The 22240-nt window shown below is 43.6% G+C and overlaps 1 protein-coding gene across 1 annotated transcript; it reads right to left on the bottom strand.

Moving 5' to 3' along the window:
- On the bottom strand, nt 1–21851 carry LOC135546567 (WD repeat and SOCS box-containing protein 1). The gene is made up of 9 exons (XM_064975106.1): nt 21457–21851; nt 20191–20359; nt 15114–15382; nt 9250–9381; nt 8382–8482; nt 5276–5448; nt 5062–5175; nt 4104–4211; nt 1–1049 (listed from the first exon to the last, which is right to left on the bottom strand). The coding sequence occupies exons 1-9, from the start codon at nt 21494–21496 to the stop codon at nt 887–889; spliced, it is 1269 nt and encodes a 422-aa protein (XP_064831178.1). The 5' UTR covers nt 21497–21851; the 3' UTR covers nt 1–886.
- Nucleotides 21852–22240: the final 389 nt, after the last annotated feature.

Raw genomic sequence — 22240 nt, forward strand, 5'->3', positions numbered from 1 at the left:
TTGTCTATACAGATTTTTATTTTATTTTTACAGGTAAAAAATATACATATTATGAGAAGCAAAACAGGTCAGGCCATGGGTCGCTATTATTTTGGAGTGAGACAGTGAAGGCTATAGGCCCTCATTTCCCTCCTGGACATGAGTGAGGATGGAGGTGTGGAAAGAAAAGCCCATTGAGGAGCTGGGGCAGCGAGTGAGTGAGGGTTAAGACCTGGGGAGATCTAGGGTAGCAGAAAACATTGGGAGAGCACTACACTAAATCTTATCAGCAGTCATTCACTTACCCCAGTGATGTTAAACACCGGATCCAGTCCGCGAGCACATTCAAGCCGAACCGCAGATAGTTTGACTATTTCTTAAATAAATAAAGGTATTTAGGGAAAGGGAAAACGATCTCAATTGATATTGAAATTACCAAAACCAAATGGAAACTGTAGAAAGGATAATGGACCTCTACTTTTAGTCTCCTCGATTTGTCCAGCTTTTTAAGAAGCATTCGAAATCTAAGCTAGACAGTTAGGGAGCATCGAAAATCTAAAAGCGGCCAATTATCTACAGAGAACAAGTCTCTATTGCAGGAAGAATGCAGAACTATCCAGAGGTGACTGATATGGTAAGAACATCTTAAGCAGAGAGACAGGCCACTGAAATAACTTAACCATTCAAGCACACTCCTTGAGGGACACCGTGGCTTGCACAAACAAAAGTAAACCAACAAAAATAAATACATAGAAAAAGAAGCTGCCTTGCCACAGAAGAGTATGGGGGTGTTAGTCTGTAAATCAAGTTTTCCTCTTTTGTTGTCTTCTTTATCCTGGGTGTTTTTTCTAGGAAGGTAATATTCATTGGTTTCCAGCGTGCGGTGTTGAGCGGTGAGGGTGAAGGGCTAGAGATCTTGGTAAGACAGGTAGGAGCGTATGCGGGGCGGGATGGGCAGCGTCTGCACCTGCTGGGTGGACATGACCCGTCGTAGTGCCATGCGACACAGGTGCTGCAGGCTGGCAATGCCCTTTGGGCACGCCCAGAAATGCACGCTGCCGTCTCGAGATCTGAGAGAGAAACGGGGCGAGAGAAAGTTATTCCCATGTCAATCTATCCCTCACAACAGCACTGAAAGGTAGGTACTAGGTAGCCATTGTCTACCTAACAGAACTGGTTGAAGCATCATTGTAAGACACACCCAGGCTCCTGGATAACCATTCACATATAGGAGCCGCTGTGCTTCCTACAGTATGCAAATAAAAAGCTGGAAAACCCGTTTCTGGCAGTACATAGTCTTGATTGATCACCTGCCACTTGCCTATAGACTAGGGTGTGTGCAATTCAAACAGGATTAATCCCCCCGAGCACCTAAATGGACTGTATGGGTGTGTGTGTGTGTGTGTGTGTGTTGAGAGGTGTAAGCAGGAGTGTGTGTGGAGAGCTGTAGGTAGATGTGTAGTAGTGTGTGTGTGTGTGCACAGAGGTGTAGGTACAGTATTTAAACTCAGTTTTAAACAATTCCTGACATTTAATCAGAGTAAAAAATCCCTGTCTTAGGCCAGTTAGGATCACCAAATTATTTTAAGAATGTGAAATGTCATAATAATAGTAGAGAGAATTATTTATTTCAAATTGTATTTCTTTCATCACATTCCCAGTGGGTCAGAAGTTTACATGCACTTAATTAGTATTTGGTAGCATTGCCTTTAAATTGTTTAACTTGAATCAAACGTTTCGGGTAGCCTTCCAAAAGCTTCCCACAATGAGTTGGGTGAGTTCTGTCCCATTCCTCCTGACAAAGCTGGTGTAATTGAGTCAGGTTTGTAGGTCTTCTTGCTCGCACACGATTTTTCAGTTCTGCCCACACATTTTCTATAGGATTGAGGTCAGGGCTCATTTTGCCACAACTTGGAAGTATGCTTGGGGTCATTGTCCATTTGGAAGACCCATTTGCGACCAAGCTTTAACCTCCTGACTGATGTCTTGAGATGTTGCTTCAATATATCCAACTAAATTTCCATCCTCATGATGCCATCTATTTTGTGAAGTGCACCAGTCCCTCCTGCAACAAAGCACCCCCACAACATGATGCTGCCACCCCCGTGCTTCACGGATGGGATGGTGTTCTTCGGCTTGCAAGCCTCCCCATTTTTCCTCCAAACATAACGATGGTCATTATGGCAAACAGTTCTATTTCTGTTTCATCAGACCAGAGGGCATTTCTCCAAAAAATACGATCTTTGTCCCCATGTGCAGTTGAAAACCGTAGTCTGTCTTTTTTTATGCCAGTTTTGGAGCAGTGGCTTCTTCCTTGCTGAGTGGCCTTTCAGGTCATATCGATATAGGACTCGTTTTACTGTGGATAAAGATACTTTTGTACCTGTTTCCTCCAGTATCTTCACAAGGTCCTTTGCTGTTGTTCTGGGATTGATTTGTACATTTGGCACCAAAGTAGGTTCATCTCTTGGAGACCGAATGTGTCTCCTTTCTGAGCGGTCTGACGGCAGGGTGGACCCATGGTGTTTATACTTGCGTACTATTGTTTGTACAGATGAACGTGGTATCTTCAGGCATTTGGAAATTTCTCCCAAGGATGAACTAGACTTGTGGAGGTCTACAATTGTAGGCATTGAAATACATCTACAGGTACACCTCCAATTGACTCAAATTATGTAAATTAGCCTATCAGAAGCTTCTAAAGCCATGACACAATTTTCTGGAATTTTCTGGAATCTGTTGAAGGACACAGTCAACTTAGTGCATGTAAACTTCTGACCCACTGGAATTGTGATACAGTGAATTATAAGTGAAATAATCTGTCTGTAAACAATTTTTGTCATGTACAAAGTAGATGTCCTAACCGACTTGCCAAAACTATAGTTTGTTAACAAGAAATTTGTGGAGTGGTTGAAAAACGAGTTTTAATGACTCCAACCTAAGTGTATGTAATCTTCTGACTTCAACTGTAGGTGTGTAGGCGTGTGTGTGTGTGTGTGGGGGGAAAGGTGTAGGTAAGTGTGTGTGTGGAGAGGTGTAGGTGTGTGTGTGGAGAGGTGTTGGTAGGAGTGTGTGTGTGTGGAGAGGTGTCGGTAGGAGTGTGTGTGTGTGGAGAGGTGTAGGTAGGTGTGTAGGGGTATGTGTGTGTGCGTGGAGAGGTGTAGGTAGGTGTGTAGGAGTGTGTGTGTGTGGAGAGGTGTAGGTAGGTGTGTGTGCAGAGGTGTAGGTTGGTGTGTGTGGAGAGGTGCAGGTAGGTGTGTGTGTGTGTGTGTGGGGAGGTGTAGGTAGGTATGTGTGGAGAGGTGTAGGTAGGTGTGTAGGAGTATGTATGTGTGTGGAGAGGTGTAGTTAGGTGTGTGTGTGTGTGTGTGTGGGGGGGGTGAGAGGTGCAGGTAGGTGTGTAGGAGTGTGTGTGGAGAGGTGTAGTTAGGTGTGTGTGTGTGTGTGGGGGTGAGAGGTGCAGGTAGGTGTGTAGGAGTGTGTGTGTGTGGAGAGGTGTAGGTAGGTGTGTGGGAGTGTGTGTGTGGAGAGATGTAGGTTGGTGTGTAGGAGTGGCTGTGTGTGTGTGTGTGTGTGTGTGTGTGTGTGTGTGTGTGTGTGTGTGTGTGTGTGTGTGTGTGTGTGTGTGTGTGTGTGTGTGTGTGTGTGTGTGTGTGTGTGTGTGTGTGTGTGTGTGTGGGTGTGTGGAGTAGTGTAGGTTGGTGTGTAGGAGTGGCTGTGTGTGTGTGTGTGTGTGTGTGTGTGTGTGTGTGTGTGTGTGTGTGTGTGTGTGTGTGTGTGTGTGTAGTTAGGTGTGTGTGTGGAATGGTGTAGGTTGGTGTGTAGGAGTGTGTGTGTGTGTGTGTGTGTGTGTGTGTAGGAGTGTGTGTGTGGAGAGATGTAGGTAGGTGTGTAGGAGTGTGTGTGTGGAGAGGTAGTTAGGTAGGTGTGTGTGTGTGTGTGTGTGTGGAGTAGTGTAGGTTGGTGTGTCGGAGTGTGTGTGTGTGGAGAGGTGTAGTTAGGTGTGTGTGTGTGTGGAGTGGTGTAGGTAGGTGTGTGGGAGTGTGTGTCTGGAGAAGTGTAGTTAGGTGTGTGTGTGTCTGGAGAGGTGTCGGTAGGTGTGTAGGAGTGTGTGTGCGCCTCACCCAGCTGCTAAGACACTCCCATCAATGGAGAAGGCACAACAGAGGCCATTAATGAGGGGAGCGATGGCTTTGGGAGACTTCTCATCAATGGTCCAGAAACGCACCATTCTGGGGAGAGAGGGATGGACAGAATGAGTTAGTGGGTGTGTAGAAGAGAGAGAAGGACAAAATAAAGAGGGAGTGATAGACCGCAAGAAGGGCGCTGGTCAGACACAGCTGACACAGATCACATGGGAACTGCATTAGAGCCAAAACAAGCTGGCTGAAAGAATGTAGGATTCATATTGTTCCGCTTCAAATTTTTAAAAAAGGGTTTATTTTCACTATTAAATCAAATGTAACTGTTCAAATTCAAAATGTTTTATCCTCATCCTATCTGACAAACTAATCTTGGCAGATGTGGCTGAGAATTTTTTTTGTCCCCGCCATTTTGTGAGACCTGTTCCTCCTCTCCCTCTAGCACTGCCTTCGCACTGGTAAACACTTAGCAGCCTAACCAACGAAGGGAAGGGCTAAGGAGAGAAGGAAGCAAGGCGTCAGCAGTTGATTAATGGCCGTCATGTGACCCATTCCCAAAGGGGGCCCTGCCTGGCTGCAACAGCTCTGTTCTCACTCAGACCCCATTAAGAGCCGTGACTCCCTCTCTCTCTCTCTCCCTCTGCTTCACAGCGCTCTGCTACTGCTGCAAACTAACACTTTTTCATCAGCAGAGGGCACGCAGTTTACCATGTACAATGTGAAGTGTGACAGCGCAAGTGAGCTTGGTGAAGCAGCTATGGCCAACACAAACTTACAAATCTACACCAGCCACGCTCTACACGTGTGGTAGAAGAGAACGCCTTAGAGAGAGGATCAAGTGGACATTAGCCATAAGAATCTCAAACATTTTTAAAGCTGAGCTTTTCCTTATTGGACCCTTCTGATGCACCAGACACAGGTCTCAGCCTTTGTTCCTTACCTGTCGTCAGTGATGCTGGCGATGTGACGCCCGTCGTGACAGAATGCTACGGAACGTACCCAGCGATCGTTGGCCCCTCCTGCAAAGATGGGCGAGGGGGGAGGGAAGAGGTGCCTGAAGGAGAGAAAAACACAGAGATAAGAAAACTTCAACAAGGTCTTAACAACATCATTGTCTCATTGCTTTGCCCTAGTTCCTGGTGTCTGTGACTTACGCTAGCTCCAGCAGCACAGTGCCCACATGGGGGTCCCAGATGATGACGCGGGTGTCGTAGGAAGCGGTGGCGAGCAAGGCGCCATCAGGAGAGAACTCACAGGACACCACGTCATTATGGTGACCCTCCAGCTTCCGGATCAGGGAATATTTATCCATATCCCAAAGGAACACCTACAGAAGGAAGAGGTTCATGTTAGAGCCAATGGAATAACACTATGCAGGGACAAGCATTTTAAACAACTTAAAACACTTAACCTAAAAACTACTGACATAAAATGTCAAAACAGATACAATATAAATTACAAGTAGTTAAATTAAGCAACAAAAATAAAACAAGAAATAAACTGAAAAAACATTGTATGCCCAGTGTCATTTTATGGCTTATGTGTTGAACTACAGACCAAACAATGCACAAAATAAATCACATGCTACTCAAGCAGCAATTCTATGTTATGTAACAAAATGCATGTCACTGCACATCTGGTTTCTTAACATAGCTGCTAAAATAGTGCTCCATATAAATTGTAGTTTTCTTGACGTAGGCTAGCATTTAAACATTAATATCCAATTACAACGTTCTCAATATAAACATTTAAGTCTATAGAAAAATAAGAGAATAAAACAAGTAGTAACTTAAGGTAACATAATGTTACTCCACTGGTTTCCCCTTTCAGAGTTCTAGTTCCCTGTGATTACAAAAGACTCGCACCTCCGGCGGAAGCCTACGAAGACATACTGCAAGAGAAAAAAAACATTTGATGGCCAAAAGGTTGACGCCCTTGGATACACATTTGCAACATGTGCACACGGTTTTCAACAGTCAGCCATAAAGCCTTGAACGTTCCTTTGCTCCAGAGCAATGTAATGCATGCGCAAGAGGAACATGCCTTGTTGTTTGTTAAAACTTTAAACTGACCAGAACAGAGCAAATCTAATTAAACTCCAATTCTAGAGAGGCTTTAACAGTGATGTTGAACTTGTAACTTTTTGAACCAAAACAAGATTGTATAGGCCTATTGAAAACGTCACAAGGAGTTCTGCAAATATTGCACTTGAGCAAAAGTGCAACATTTCAGCTAAAGTAGATAAATGCCATTCCACAAACAAGTCAATGGTTTCTGGGGGCTACTTCAGTTCAAAATGTTCTCCTACTCCCTCCTCTAGCGTTAGTGTGAAATGAAAGGAATCCAACGCATGAGGCTACTGCCCGCATTTTAGGCAAGCTACACCACTCCACAGTTTATAAGACAGCCAGCTGCCAGTGACTGGAAAATCTGCTCCAAAATGGCAGACAGTTACAGTTGCCTCCTTTGTTTTCTGTGGCGTTTTTAATGAGGCTCAGTTCTCTATAAAATTTCTGTTCAAGCAATTTAGAGTTCAGTTTGAATGTATTATCAGTTTTGTTTTTTGTACCATGACGAGTATGTGTTTTGGTGTTCAGTCATTCTGTATGAGACTGTTCTTCCTCTCCCACTATGGTCACAAAAGTATTGACCGTTTGTTTTCTCGGTTTTAACAAAGAAATATGCAAATGCTAATCAAAATGGGACATTTCCGTGAGGCAAATACTGCCCTTTGGCCAATTATGAGGCAACAGGGAATTCACTAACTTACATCATGTTTCTTTCAACTCCAACATAGTCCATGTTCATTTTGGTGGAGTGTTTGGGACAAAGGCAGACATTTATGGGGATGATGGCAGTCTGCAGAGCCACAAAGAGTCCTTTCAATTCTCATTTACGCCAACAATGACCTGACCCCTGCACACTTACTCCATTACTAAAGGGGCTGAGCGGGGCGGCCACAATAGAGACGGGCGTGCTGACTGGCCCTTAAACATGGGCCCCGGGAGAGAAGTTAGGAGGATAATGGAGAACTAAGGATATCAAACTAAAATTAACTGATGTTAACCTCCTCATTATGGAGAGACATAAATAATCATAACAATGTCATTCATACAAGTTAGAGACTGTGGAAGGGCGAGACTGACATTGAACTGACAAAAACTCCTCACCTAACAAAATGTCAGTTAAGGTATGCTATAATAGGTAGGGTTTCTAATTAAGTACATTTGGGAGTGGGGGACGAGGTGAGATAGGGCGGGACAGTAGGAGGTGAAGGAGAGGGGTAAGGGACCATGTGGGTGGGAAGTATTTACTTTACTGCAGTTTTAAAATCACTGTTTTATAACTGATATAAAAGGAGGAACTGCGACAGCGGAGGTAGACAAACATGGAGACAGCAGCACCTACGTACGGGAGACCTTGCGGTCAGGTAGGTGCAAGACTGCCCCCTGGGCAGGGGCACAGTGCGTCCCAGCCCGGCAGTAGTAGTGACACTGGTGCCACCAGCCAGCCGTCTGCACCGGCTGCTTTATGTCAGCGCGGCGCTCCCTCCCTTCAAAAACACTCACACCTGCCACCTGTGACAGGGAAAGCAAGACACTTATGGACACACAGCCTAACAACAATCTAGCTGCACCCTGCACAATAAGGGTGGAACTGGCTACAGTAACTAACTACTAGCATGTTAATGAGGTTCTTGCAAAGTGTACATCTGTGACTGAAGTCATTGGGTCCAATCCCGCACTGGCCGGGCAGCCATTTTGAGGACTACGCCACTTAGCTAACCATCTCTTTTTCTCCTTGCATACTCTTTACTAAATACCAGGTAGATTTTATCAAAAAGGGAAATCCAAAAATATTTAGAACATTTCTTTGAATGATTTTGGTCTGCATTGAGGTTCAAAGGTCATTAAATAAAGCATAGCAATCTGCATCCCACATTCTAAAGCATCAAATTAACAGTTTAGATTGTGAGCTGGATTGTAGATGGAGGATAAATACCAGAACTATTACAAACAATTGTGTGATCATTTGTTTAGTCTACATGCATATTACAATACCAAAGCTATTTCAAACCAAGCCAAACCGAACTAAAGGCAGGGTTGTTGAACTAGTCATGACACCAAGCATAACGGTCAAGATTCAGTTGAGGGGAAGGTGGGAGTGTTTCATTGGTAGGTGAGCATTACTAGTCAAGCAATAGCACACAGAGAAGCAGTTCATCTCAAAAGGGAGAGAAAGGGGAACAGGTGTACGTACCGATTTACTGGCTCCGACAGAGCAGAGGACTGAGGAGTCTGGTGAGAATGCGCTGCAATAGACCCAGTTCTGATGACCCCGCAACACTTTCACCATGTTGCCTACAACACAGCATCACAGGTTGTTATGACATGTACATGTGACGGAAAAATGCACAAACTATTAGCTTTTAAGAAATTATTATTGTGATGAAGTAACAGTACAAATGTCTGCTGATGATGTTTCCAAGGTTTATAGGATTGTCTGCAAGATTTCAATTGGGATAACTGGGCTATTTGAATTATTGGGCTTAGATAGTAAAATGTAGGTTTTTCCAATTAGGCTCTGGAGACTAGGCTCATACTGCTTGTGTTTGGATATGTTGATTGTGTCATTTGAAAACCCGGATTCACAGATAAAATAGATGTGTTAGTGGTGATCTGACCGTTGACTGGATACAGGACTGCTCTGGCCAATAGAGGAGAAACTAGGTCAGACCATGCCATGGCTATGCCTTCCTTTTGTTCAGGAGACCTTGGACTTGGGCCCAATTTTAACATTCTCTGCTCATGTGAGCTTAGAACGCATGCAGGGGGTGAGGGGCCTTTCAAAGTGGAACCGCCAGCAGCAGTAGCTCATTCCACAGGAACAAAAGCAACTTATCACACGCTCCCTACTTCTTCAGCTTCATGTGTGGATGTGTATAAGCCAAACACACAAAAACGACATCTGCATGCATCATAATAATCTTGACCTCAACAGATCAGTGTGGCTTGCTGGTACAGCTGTACAAATCTCAAGCAAAAACAATAACTATGTAAACAAGCATGGAAAATGGTTTCAGTTCCAAGGAAATAAAAAGGTGTTCCTCAGAGCTCCGTGTTCTTACCGTCATCTTTCAGGTCCCAGACCCTCAGGGTTTTGTCTCTGGATGCCGAGACTAGCATGAGGCTGCCGTCAGGGGCGAAAGTCAGGTCTCGCACTATATCTGTATGGTCCATGAGATTCAGCAACAGCTTTCCTGTAAAGGAAAAAAAAACAAGAGTTAATAATAAAGCTAATGAGATACACAGCACAGACAAGTTACTGTAGGTCAACTCCACCACCTCTGTTTACACAGCCTTGGGGAATTTGTCATGATTTGTGGATTAAAATACCACAGAGCTGCAATTTGCTTTATTCCCTCTGTGGGGTGTAGAATAGTGTGGGTTCCACACCCATGTGAAAAGTAACCAGAGCACTGTCAGTTTGTACAGAGGCACAGAAAAAGAGAGTTAGATAGAGTATAGAAAAGAAACATTTAAGAGGGGAAAGAAAGAGGGCGGTCACAAATGAATTCTTCATGTAACAACTAGTCCCACTGACTGTGCTCTTTTCTTTACATGATGATTTGGAGACCAGGAGAGCTCTACTTCAAAGGCTGGTCCTGGTGTTGACAGTCAGAGTGACTCAGAATACCCTCTGGGTAGACTGACACACAATAGTTGAAAGCAGAGTAATCCTGAGTTAAACCCTGCAATTTGTTACTTCCTGATACTCAGTCCAAACACTGGTTCCATTGAGGGGAGAATGGGACTCAATTACAGTAGCTATTCTCAAATAGTCTGTTAACAGTTGACAACTCTAAATTGGGGTATAATAATCTATTATAATAGTTATTACAATAACACCCTAATTGCGGCTGAAGCCAAATCCTAACAAAAGTAATGCCACCGGCAATATTCAGCCATGAAATAAAGAAAGCAAAGCCAGAATAATCAGTTCTTGATAAAGTGAACTGGAGATCTGGATCGATGTCAGAATGACCCGCGATCACTGGAGCCAGGAGTGAAAAACAGTTGAAGTTGGAAGATTACATACACTTAGGTTGGAGTCATTAAAACTCATTTTCAACCACTCCACAAATTTCTTGTTAACAAACTATAGTTTTGGCAAGTCGGTTAGGACATCTACTTTGTGCATTACACAAGTCATTTTTCCAAAAATTGTTTACAGGCAGATTATTTCCCTGTATCACAATTCCAGTGGGTCAGAAGTTTACATACACTAAGTTCATTGTGTCCTTAAACAGTTTGGAAAATTTCAGAAAATGATGTCATGGCTTTAGAAGCTTATGATGGGCTAATTGACATCATCTGAGTCAATTGGAGGTGTACCTGTAGATGTATTTCAAGGCCTATCTTCAAACTCAGTGCCTCTTTGCTTGACATCATGGGAAAATCAAAAGAAATCAGCCAAGACCTCAGAAAAACAATTGTAGGCCTCCACAAGTCTGGTTCATCCTTGGGAGAAATGTCCAAATGCCTGAAGGTACCACGTTCATCTGTACAAACAATAATACGCAAGTATAAACACCATGGGACCACGCAGTCGTCATACCGCTCAGGAAGGAGACACGTTCTGTCTCCTAGAGATGAACGTACTTTGGTGCGAAAAGTGCAAATCAATCCCAGAACAGCAGCAAAGGACCTTGTGAAGATGCTGGAGGAAACAGGTACAAAAGTATCTATATCTACATAACCTGAAAGGCCACTCAGCAAGGAAGAAACCACTGCTCCAAAACCTCCATAAAAAAAGACAGACTACGGTTTGCAACTGCACATGGGGACAAAGATCGTACTTTTTGGAGAAATATCCTCTGGTCTGATGAAACAAAAATATAACTGTTTGGTCATAATGACCATCGTTATGTTTGGAGGAAAAAGGGGGATGCTTGCAAGCCGAAGAACACCATCCCATCCATGAAGCACGGGGGTGGCAGCATCATGTTGTGGGGGTGTTTTGCTGCAGAAGGGACTGGTGCACTTCACAAAATAGCTGGCATTATCAGGATGGAAAATGATGTGGATATATTGAAGCAACATCTGAAGACATTAGTCAGGAAGTTAAAGCTTGGTCGCAAATGGGTCTTCCAAATGGACAATGACCCCAAGCATACTTCCAAAGTTGTGGCAAAATAGCTTAAGAACAACAAAGTCAAGGTATTGGAGTGGCCATCAAAGCCCTGACCTCAATCCCATAGAAAATGTGTGGGCAGAACTGAAAAAGTGTGTGCGAGCAAGGAGGCCTATAAACCTGATTCAGTTATACCAGCTCTGTCAGGAGGAATGGGCCAGAATTCACCCAACCTATTGTGGGAAGCTTGTGGAAGGCTACCCGAAACGTTTGACAATTTAAAGGCAATGCTACCAAATACTAATTGAGTGTATGTAAACGTCTGACCCACTGGGAATGTGATGAAATAAATACATCTCTACACTATTATTCTGACATTTCACATTCTTAAAATAAAGTGGTGATCCTAACTGACCTAAGACAGGGAATTTTTACTCTGATTAAATGTCAGGAATTGTGAAAAAACTAGTTTAAATGTATTTGGCTAAGGTGTATGTAAACTTCCGACTTCAACTGTAGGTGTGTGAGAGAAAGAGTGGGAGAGAGAACCAATGAGTCTTGGAGAGAGGGGGGCCTAGTGGGGTTGTGACATCAGCACTGTGTTGGCAGCAGGGAGAGAGGGGCCGTGGGCAAACATCATCATTCATGTGTGTCAGTAAAAAACATGGGCGGAGAGGAGGTGCAAGCAGACAGCCAGCTGGGCTAAAAAGCACACATTATATCACCCACTGACTGTCTCCAACATAGCCTGATGGGTAGGATTTCTAAACTTTAAATATTGTTAATCATCAGTTATACTAGAGGCATGAGGAGTGCCATAGTCTAGTTTCTACACCAGAAGTTAATGGGTATCTGTAGGAGGAATGTATATGGGGTCAGGAAAGGTTGGATAGGAGCCAGGGGGCTTTGGGAAGTGCTGAGTAGGGGAGAGGCAATCACATGAATGCAGTCACTGATAATGGTAGAGAGCTGTGGAGTAGTGAGGAAGGGGGTAGAGGTCAGGTCAGCTTAAGGGAGAAGGAACAGTTTGTGGCCCGTATCACTTAACCTAGTAATAAAGATGTAATTTTTAGAGAGGAGGAGACTCCACCCAAATTGGGGTATATAAACTCAGCTAAAAAATGTACGTCTCTCAAACTTAACATGTGTAAATATTTGTATGAACATATGATTCAACAACTGAGACAAACTGAATAAGTTCCACAGACATGTGTCTAACAGAAATGGTATAACGCGTCCCTGAACAAAGGGGGGGGGGGATCAAAATAAAAAAAAGAACAGTCCGTATCTGATGTGGCCACCAGTTGCATTAAGTACTGCAGTGAATCTCCTCCTCATGGACTGCAACAGATTTGCTGGTTCTTGCTGTGAGATGTTACCCCACTCTTCCACCAAGGCACCTGCAAGTTCCCGGACATTTATGGGGGGAATGGCCCTAGCCCTCATCCTCCGATCCAACAGGTCCCAGATATGCTCAATGGGATTGATATCCGGGCTCTTCACTGTCCATGGCAGAACACTGACATTGCTGTCTTGCAGGAAATCACGCGCAGAACGTGCAGTATGGCTGGTTGCATTGTCATGTTTGTCACGTTGTTGCCGGTGATGTCTGGTGAGGACCTGCCTCACAACAGGCCTACAAGCACTCAGTCCAGCCTCTCTCAGCCTATTGCGGACAGTCTGAGCACTGATGGAGGGATTGTTCGTTCCTGGTGTAACTCGGGCAGTTGTTGTTGCCATCCTGTATCTGTCCCGCAGGTGTGGTGTTCAGATGTACCAATCCTGTGCAGGTGTTGTTACATGTGGTCTGCCACTGTGAGGATGATCAGCTGTCCGTCCTGTCTCCCTGTAGAGATGTCTTAGGCATCTCACAGTACGGACATTGCAATTTATTGCCCTGGCCACATCTGTAGTCCTCATGCCTCCTTGCAGCATGCCTAAGGCACGTTCATGCAGATGAGCAGGGACCCTGGTCATCTTTCTTCGTGTTTTTCAGAGTCAGTCGAAAGGCCTCTTTCGTGTCCTACGTTTTCATAACTGTGACTTTAATTGCCTACCGTCTGTAAGCTGTTAGTGTCTTAACGACTGTTCCACAGGTGCATGTTCATTAATTGTTTATGGTTCATTGAACAAGCATGGGAAACAGTGTTTAAACCCTTTACAATGAAGATCTGTGATGTTATTAAGATTTTTACAAATTAACTTTGACAGATAGTTGATTTCTTCAAACCAAGCTGCTTACCTGTGGGAGCAATTATTAGGAAATGGAAGACATACAAGACCACTGATAATCTTCCTCGATCTGGGGCTCCACGCAAGATCTCACCCCGTGGGGCCAAAATGATCACAAGAACGGTAAGCAAAAATCCCAGAACCACACGGGGGGACCTAGTGAATGACCTGCAGAGAGCTGGGACCAAAGTAACAAAGCCTACCATCAGTAACACACTACGCCGCCAGGGACTCAAATCCTACAGTGCCAGACGTGTCCCCCTGCTTAAGCCAGTACATGTCCAGGCCCGTCTGAAGTTTGCTAGAGAGCATTCGGATGATCCAGATAAAGATTGGGAGAATGTCATATGGTCAGATGAAACCAAAATATAACTTTTTGGTAAAATCTCAACTCGTCGTGTTTGGAGGACAAAGAATGCTGAGTTGCATCCAAAGAACACCATACCTACTGTGAAGCATGGGGGTGGAAACATCATGCTTTGGGGCTGTTTTTCTGCAAAGGGACCAGGACGACTGATCCGTGTAAAGGAAAGGATGAATGGGGCCATGTATCGTGAGATTTTGAGTGAAAACCTCCTTCCATCAACAAGGGCATTGAAGATGAAACGTGGCTGGGTCTTTCAGCATGACAATGATCCCAAACACACCGCCCGGGCAACGAAGGAGTGGCTTCGTAAGAAGCATTTCAAGGTCCTGGAGTGGCCTAGCCAGTCTCCAGATCTCAACCCCATAGAACATCTTTGGAGGGAGTTCTAAGTCCGTGTTGCCCAGCAACAGCCCCAAAACATCACTGCTCTAGAGGAGATCTGCATGGAGGAATGGGCCAAAATACCAGCAACAGTGTGTGAAAACCTTGTGAAGACTTACAGAAAACGTTTGACCTCTGTCATTGCCAACAAAGGGTATATAACAAAGTATTGAGATAAACTTTTGTTATTGACCAAATACTTATTTTCCACCATAATTTGCAAATAAATTCATTAAAAATCCTACAATATGATTTTCTGGATTTTTTCCTAATTTTGTCTGTCATGGTTAAAGTGTACCTATGATGAAAATTACAGGCCTCTCATCTTTTTAAGTGGGAGAACTTGCACAATTGGTGGCTGACTAAATACTTTTTTGCCCCACTGTAGGTGTAAACAGCCCCACCCAATTTCTGCCATGCTGCTTTCAACTATAAGATCTGTGAGAGTGAAAAAAGGTAGAAGGGCGAAGTAGATTTTCTGGAATGAAAACAAGCCCAGGATGTGTGTGGAGAAATTTGATCCAAGAAACCCCCCTACGAGGCTTCAACTTTCTCCCTGCCGAGAAGAGACATGCTGATTCAATAACTTGCATTGGTACATGAAACTAGTAATAATGCACTGTGAAAACAGAGCCGCCCAGCTGGTCGTGATGTTCATGTTTGGGACGGCAGGGTAGCCTAGTGGTTAGAGCGTTGGACTAGTAACCGGAAGGTTGCATGTTCAAACCCCGAGCTGACAAGGTACAAACCTGTCGTTCTGCCCCTGAACAGGCAGTTAACCCACTGTTCCTAGGCCGTCATTGAAAATAAGAATTCCACCTGACTAGCCTAGTTAAATAAAGGTAAAATAAATAAAAAATGTTTAATCAGATGCTCACCAGTATAGACGTCCCAGATCTTGACACGTCCATTGTTGAGGCCCGTAGCAAGCAGCAGCTGGTCCTGACCGAACTTGAAACGGTGCCACTCGATGTTGACGCAGCGACTCTGCTTCTCTGGCACAGATGAGCCAAAGGCCAGGCCCCACACGATGTCACCGCAGTCGATGGTATGCTCCCTGGGCTCGCCCACTGGCACCACTGTTCCCCCCTCGCTGTTCTGCCGCGACAAACGCCGAGGGCCCGCTCCGGTGGAGCCTTCCCCAACACTGGAGAGTGGGATAGAAAAAGAGGAAAGACAGGGAGATGGGGGCAGAAAAAGAGAAGGGACAGAAATGGAGAACAGGGAAATGAGGGTAATGGAGGGAAAGGAGAGGGAGAAACGTGAGTTACATGTAGGTGAACACATTACTTTTTAATGTAACGCACCTGAATTCAATAGATCCAGGTGCCAAACAGCTAAAATAATTATGCACATACAGGAGGAGAGCACTGAGTGATACATGCAGTCTAAAGTGGTGAGAGAGGGTTGGCTAACTTGGTCCATGAGTTTCATATTGTTAAGAAAGATATTCTGATGATTATTCCCTATTGGAATTTGGACTCCAGGTAACCACTAAGGACAGAAGTCATCATAAACAGGTCTTAGTAACGGATATCTATCTGGGCCCATGAGCCACAAAAATCAGCCATGGGTGTCCTTTTAAAATGTATAGTCTATTGAACCTCTAGGTCTAAGCCTTGATTCAATGTTTTGACCAAGGGCAGGGAAGGATGAGACAACGAACATGAGGAGTATTTAGGTATACACTCCCTGCTGGAAGGAGAAAGATTTGCTGCCTCTCCAAAGAGCAGCCTCTCCAAACCCCGGTCTGTGGAGGAATGCTTGCCGGTCCGCGCCTCTCCAAACCCCGGTCTGTGGAGGAATGCTTGCCGGTCCGCGCCTCTCCAAACCCCGGTCTGTGGAGGAATGCTTGCCGGTCCGCGGCAAATTTGTCTTGAATATGATTTGGGCTTTCTTTGGTCTGCGGCATATTTGAATCGAATACATACTTGCCATAGGCCTGCTTGGGCAATGCGCTCAACTACGCATGCTGCAGTCAAGGTTGCAGTAAACAAATTGTGTTGCCATGACGAAGTATAGTTACACCGCACGCATTTTTTTACGAAAAAGAGATGACCGACCAACCACAATCTTTTCAGACAACACTCCACTGAGGGCATTGTACTCTCAAAACATTCCAAGTGCCAGGCGTTTTACGCCCAACTGCTGCTACAAAGGTCAGTGAAATCCCACTTTACAATAACACTGTCACACCTAGAATCCACAATATGGCAGATGATATTGAATCACGGGTTTTAGACAGAGCCCGTGCATCAAATTGGTTTGCAATCCAATTAGATGACTGACATTTCAAATGCCCGCTTCTTGTGTGTGTGTATGCTACATTTATGAAGAATGTATTTGTTTTCAAGAGATGTCTCAGAATACAGCTGCAGGTGAAATATTCTGTGTTCTGAACAAGTAGGCCTACATAACGGGACATGGATTACGATGGGACGTTATATCGGACTCTGTACCAATGGGACTGCTGCTCAAATTTGGCGAGAATAAAAATAATGCGGGACACTCATTTTAATGAGATGTGCCTTTCTACATTCTGGCTGTTCAGCAGCAGAGAATACCCACAACTCAGCGAGCTAGCAGCGAAGACATTCATTACCTTTCAGTCTACATACTTATGTGAGACAGGCTTCTCCTCTCTTGCTGCAACAAAATCTAAATATTGCAGCAGACTGGCTGTTAAACCCCCCCTCAGTGTCCCTCTCCTCCTTCCCTCTGAGGTTTGACTTGTTGTTGTCCAAGAGGCAGGTACACCAGTCTCAATGATTGAGTGAGTCAAACATCTTTTAACATTAGATTTATTTAACATGGTATATATATTGATTGAATCTTTATAAGCAAATAACAATCTGTTGCTATTAGTGATGCACCGATATGACATTTTTGGGCCAGTAAAAACATCCAACTCATCAGGAAAATGGGCCATCTTCACTCCATAGAAAATAGTCAGCACTAATGCCGCACGCTAGCTAACTGGTTAGCTTAGCATTGACGAAGTCAGAATGGGCATGCGCACTCCACTGTTATGTGACAGAATCTGTGGCGTTAGAAAAGATATAAACGCAAGATGTAAAGTGTTGGTCCCATGTTTCATGAGCTGAAAAAAAAAAATTCCATTCGCACATAAAGCTTCTCAGATACAACTTTCCTCAGTACGAAATCCTCGATGACCCACTCTGCTGTCAGACTTAGCATGCTCATAGGGCTGATATCGCTGGTCCACATGTCAGTCGTGAAGCTAATAGCAGTGACGTTATTACTGTGTAACTCCGAGAGGGCAACATCTGAAAAATAGCACACTTGGTAATGTGTAACGGGTGCTCAACCAGTCGGCGAAAGCCAATATCACCCACGACAGAGAACGGTTGATTGTCAAGGACAATGAATTCCATTATCTTGCCGTTAATGGATTTCGGCTTTGAGTTGCCTCGCTGAAATTTCTTCAAATGCCTGCTCGATCCACACAGCAGACATTGTGGACTAGGTTAGGAATTCTGTGTTGCACATGTAGCGCAACATTTTACGTGGCGTCATTACATCATGTACCTACGTTATAAAAGAAGAGAGCACAGACAGAGCGACACTGCCCATGAGTACAATACAGACAGGCAAACCATGAAGGAAGCCAATTAAATACATAATTCATTAATTTAGTGTAAAGTAAAAATAAATTAATATTCATTAAAAAAGCAATAATGAATTATAAAAAATATATGTAAAGTCCCTGGCTCAAAAAAGTTTGCGAAAGATGCGTTCCTCTAAGACAGCCTATCTTCCCATATTAATATCTCTGTCTATGTCTGTCTATTAAACATTTAAATATTGAACTTGTTCGCTTATACTAGATGCAAAATATATCTCTACACCGTGACCGCTTTTCAATTTCTAACAATCTCTCTCCACTAGACAGGACTTGCCTAGCTAACCACAACAACATCCAATAGGTAATACCAAACAGTGTACTACAACATGTCTACTATACAATAAGCTCTTTTTGCTCAGACAAGTTGAAAAGGTTCTGGGGAGGTCACAAGGCTTTATTGTGTGGAAAAAGAGCCAGCTCTGCAGAAAGGCAACTGATAATACATGCCACGTGTCCTTGGCAGCTTGCTCCACAGCACACAGCACTGTTTCCTCCTCACAGGGAAGGATAGCACAAGTAATGAACTACAACTACTAGAATATTCTAGAACGAGACCAAGAACTCAACTAGAACTGTAAACAACAATTTGGACTGTCAGAATCTAGAATGAATTTTCAGTTCTGTGGTGTTATAGAATGTTGTGGATATTAGAAAATCAGATTGGATGCACCTAGGTCTTAGTCTGACTGACACCTAACTCGAAGTCCTCCTGACTTTAGAGTCTGGATAGACTATTTTGATGTCAGCACAATGCCTCAATAATGAAGGCTTTTTAAATAATTAGTTATCTTCGGTCTTTCTCACTCAAACACCCACATGGTGAGCCACATACAGCCCCTGAGCACCGCCCCCTTCCAATACAACTGTTGGATTTTCAAACCCAAACAATGTGAAGTCTCAACCCCCCATGAAAAAAAACATCAGAGAACCAATCAAAGCTCAGCAAGAATGAAGCACAAATACTGCATTTACAACAGCCTCCTGTCCAGACCAGGGTCGGCGCTCCCTCTGACCACGTGAGCCGCGTCAACCAGGCTACCCTGGCCTCGACATAAAAAGGAAGTAGGCTGGAGCCCTGAAATAATGTAAAAGTGCATTTATAGCCCTCAGCCTTCCTTGAGTATTGATTTGATGTGTCATTGTTTACAGAAGGGTTTACAGCCTGACACCAAGTAGTTGACTTCATGGCAGTAAACCTTACATTATTTTACAACATAAGGATACGGTAATAAAACCCTAAGCTGCTATGTGTGGCTTTCTCTTGTCTCCCTTGAGTATATATCCACTTCTGAATAACAAGAAGCAGTCTCCTTTCCTCTAACTTGGTTTACCAAGAACTCCTCATTAATGAAAGTCCACTCTACGTTATCAACAATCAGCTGCTACTTTAAAAATAGCAGAATCTAGTACAGAACACCATCAAGATATTCAAGCAAAACAAAAGCGCATATTGTAAGAAACATTAGGAGACAGGAATGATGCAACAATATATAAAAATACAGTACCAGTCAAAAGCTTGGACAAACGTAATCATTCAATGACTTTTCTTTATATTACTGTGGGGGATTTTTATTTATTTATATACAGTACCAGTGGGGGGCTACAGCCTACTTCCTTTTTAAGTCGAGTAACAGGCCAGCGTAGCCTGGCTGACGCAGCTCGTGGTCAGAGAAGGAGCGCCGCCACTGGCCTGACAGGAGGCTGTTGTAAATGCAGTATTTGTGCTTCATTCTTGTTGTAGCCTTTGGAAGTGTGCCGTAGCCTTTGGAAGTGTGCCGTAGCCTTTGGAAGTGTGCCGTAGCCTTTGGAAGTGTGCCGTAGCCTTTGGAAGTGTGCCGTAGCCTTTGGAAGTGTGCCGTAGCCTTTGGAAGTGTGCCGTAGCCTTTGGAAGTGTGCCGTAGCCTTTGGAAGTGTGCCGTGCGACCTGTTAAAGTAAGAGTGGAGGAGTGCTGAAAGGGCCTTAAAACACCAGACAATGAAACAGGCACGGCAGCTGCCAAATGAATACCCAGTGGGCACCAGCAACACACCAGCACATGCCACATTCACTGTCTCTCTTGCTCCCCAGCTCTCTACTGCTGTCTCTGCCAAATAGGACTCCACGCCAGTCAGTGCATTCATTGCACAGACAAATTAGTTAGGCTATTCAGATATGTTAAACTGTTGAATTTCATAACTCAAAAGGAATAGTTGCTTCTGTCGGCCTCCCTCAAAATGTAAACAGACCTCTGAAGTAGGGCCTAACCTGTTACTTTCTGATCACAATTGTACTGACCAAGAATGTGGTGAGGCCTAGTACAGGTACTTACAAATTCTTCAGGCATTTTGACCAGGGAACAAGCGTCACAATGCGATGCCCTTGAGACCAAGCGAAGTAGGAACCATCAGGTGCAAAGGCTACAGTCCAGGTCTCTCGCCCGGACTTCTGGTCAAAGGGAGCAACAGGCACTAAGAGTTCACCAATGAACTTAGCCTTACCTGAAAACAGAAACAAGAGGTCAGCAAGGGAACAATAGCACAAATACCATTATGACATGGTGCTTGTGAGCAACATCTGAATGATAGTGTAGAAAAGATGCTTCGGGGCCAACTGACCTTAGCCTGGTGGAACCAGCCTGATCACTGCTTTCATCATTCTATTGCACCAGCCTCTTTGCTGCATTCATCAATCTATTTCTAAAGGCGAACACAGATCAGGCTGGTTCCACCACCCTAAGCTGACCTCTGGTGTAGCTGGATATGAACCTTCAATGCCAGAATTGATGCTTAAAAGTAACTTTACTGAGAGATTCTGAGAGTCAATACTGTTTTGTTATTTGACATGCCATTACAAATGTAAATCAATGCTAATGAAGTTGGCTATAAAACACAACATATTATTAGCACAAATAAACTTATTTTAAATGGGTATCATAAAGATATGGTTGACCAAGTAGCTAAATGAGACATGTATCACTTTGATTTATTACGCAGTGTTGCAACAAAACACACTATTGTATTTATTTATTATTAGCCCAACTTATTTTAACTGGGTAACATAAACATTCGGTTGGAGTATAAATGAGACATCATATATCACAATGTATTACGCAAGAGGTGTTGAAACAAAACATCCGTTTTATACAATAGCTATCTGATAAATCAGTGCGCTTCCCCGACTAATGAGGAACGAGTCATACTTCAGAAACGTAGTTACCGCCGTCGCCTCCACCACCACCGAATGACGTGAGAAACAAAGTGTGCCGAATGCTCGCGCGATGTGTGGGTACAGAGTTTCTACCATATTGTCTTTGGTGTGGTGGCACCTAGTATAAACCGCGGGTGCATGGTGAATATGTGACTGTAGTGTGTGAGTCTAGTCTAGTAAATAGGTTATATGCTATGGAAGTAACGACTTGACCTACAATAGAAAATAAAGTAAGACTACCTATGACGTCACCGACAGATGGAAGGTGTAACATAGTAGCTGGCTAGCTATCTAGGTTAATGTATCTTAGATAGCGAGATGAACATTAACATTTGCAACCCCTCCACCACAAACACAGAGCAGGATAGTGAAAAGGATCTCAACCTACCTATTTCATTTTCGTTTACAGAATTAGGGAAGCTTGCCATCTAAATAGAAACCGGATCCGTAGAGAAAATACTATTGGTTTAATAACAAAAGTTTTGTGGAAAATAAACAAAGTAGCTAGTTTTATAATTTAGCCAGAGAGAAAGCTGGATTCCGACGTCTGGAATGCTGTGCACGTAGCGCACGTAGCCTGCTGCAAATTTAATATCGCGTGAGCCCTAAAAAAAACAATTATTTTAGGAATGATCTTCTTTAAAATCCGTGTGCAGACTAGGTTTTGTTCAATTCAACTGGATAGCTAAAATCTGAGTATATTGAAATCCACGAAATGACTGTGTTACAAGCACACCGTTGAAATACAATGGCTGAAGAGTAGACTTGATGGCATCTTTTCTTTCACTGGGGAGGTGAGGTCTATCTGAGAGGCAGAGTTTTTTGTCATACGTCATCACAGTTACCAAGGTGATAAAATGGCACCTCCCCTTCATTTGTAACCGTTTTCCACTCTCATTTACAACCATTTATATATTTCTCTCTTACTGTGCACTTGTTCCATTGCAACGGCAAATGGGTATATATAAAAAAATATATCAGAACTATTTTTCTGTTGAAGCTTAAAGCTATGGGGAGGGGGAAAACAACATTAAATGTGCATTGTTTACATTGGGGGATTTGTATTTATTTTATGTATTTATTTTACCTTTATTTACAGTTGAAGTCAGAAGTTTATATACACCTTAGCCAAATACATTTAAACTCAGTTTTTCAAAATTCCTGACATTTAC

The sequence above is a fragment of the Oncorhynchus masou genome, chromosome 9 (genome assembly GCF_036934945.1).
Source record: "Oncorhynchus masou masou isolate Uvic2021 chromosome 9, UVic_Omas_1.1, whole genome shotgun sequence".
In the NCBI taxonomy this organism is placed as follows: domain Eukaryota; kingdom Metazoa; phylum Chordata; class Actinopteri; order Salmoniformes; family Salmonidae; genus Oncorhynchus; species Oncorhynchus masou.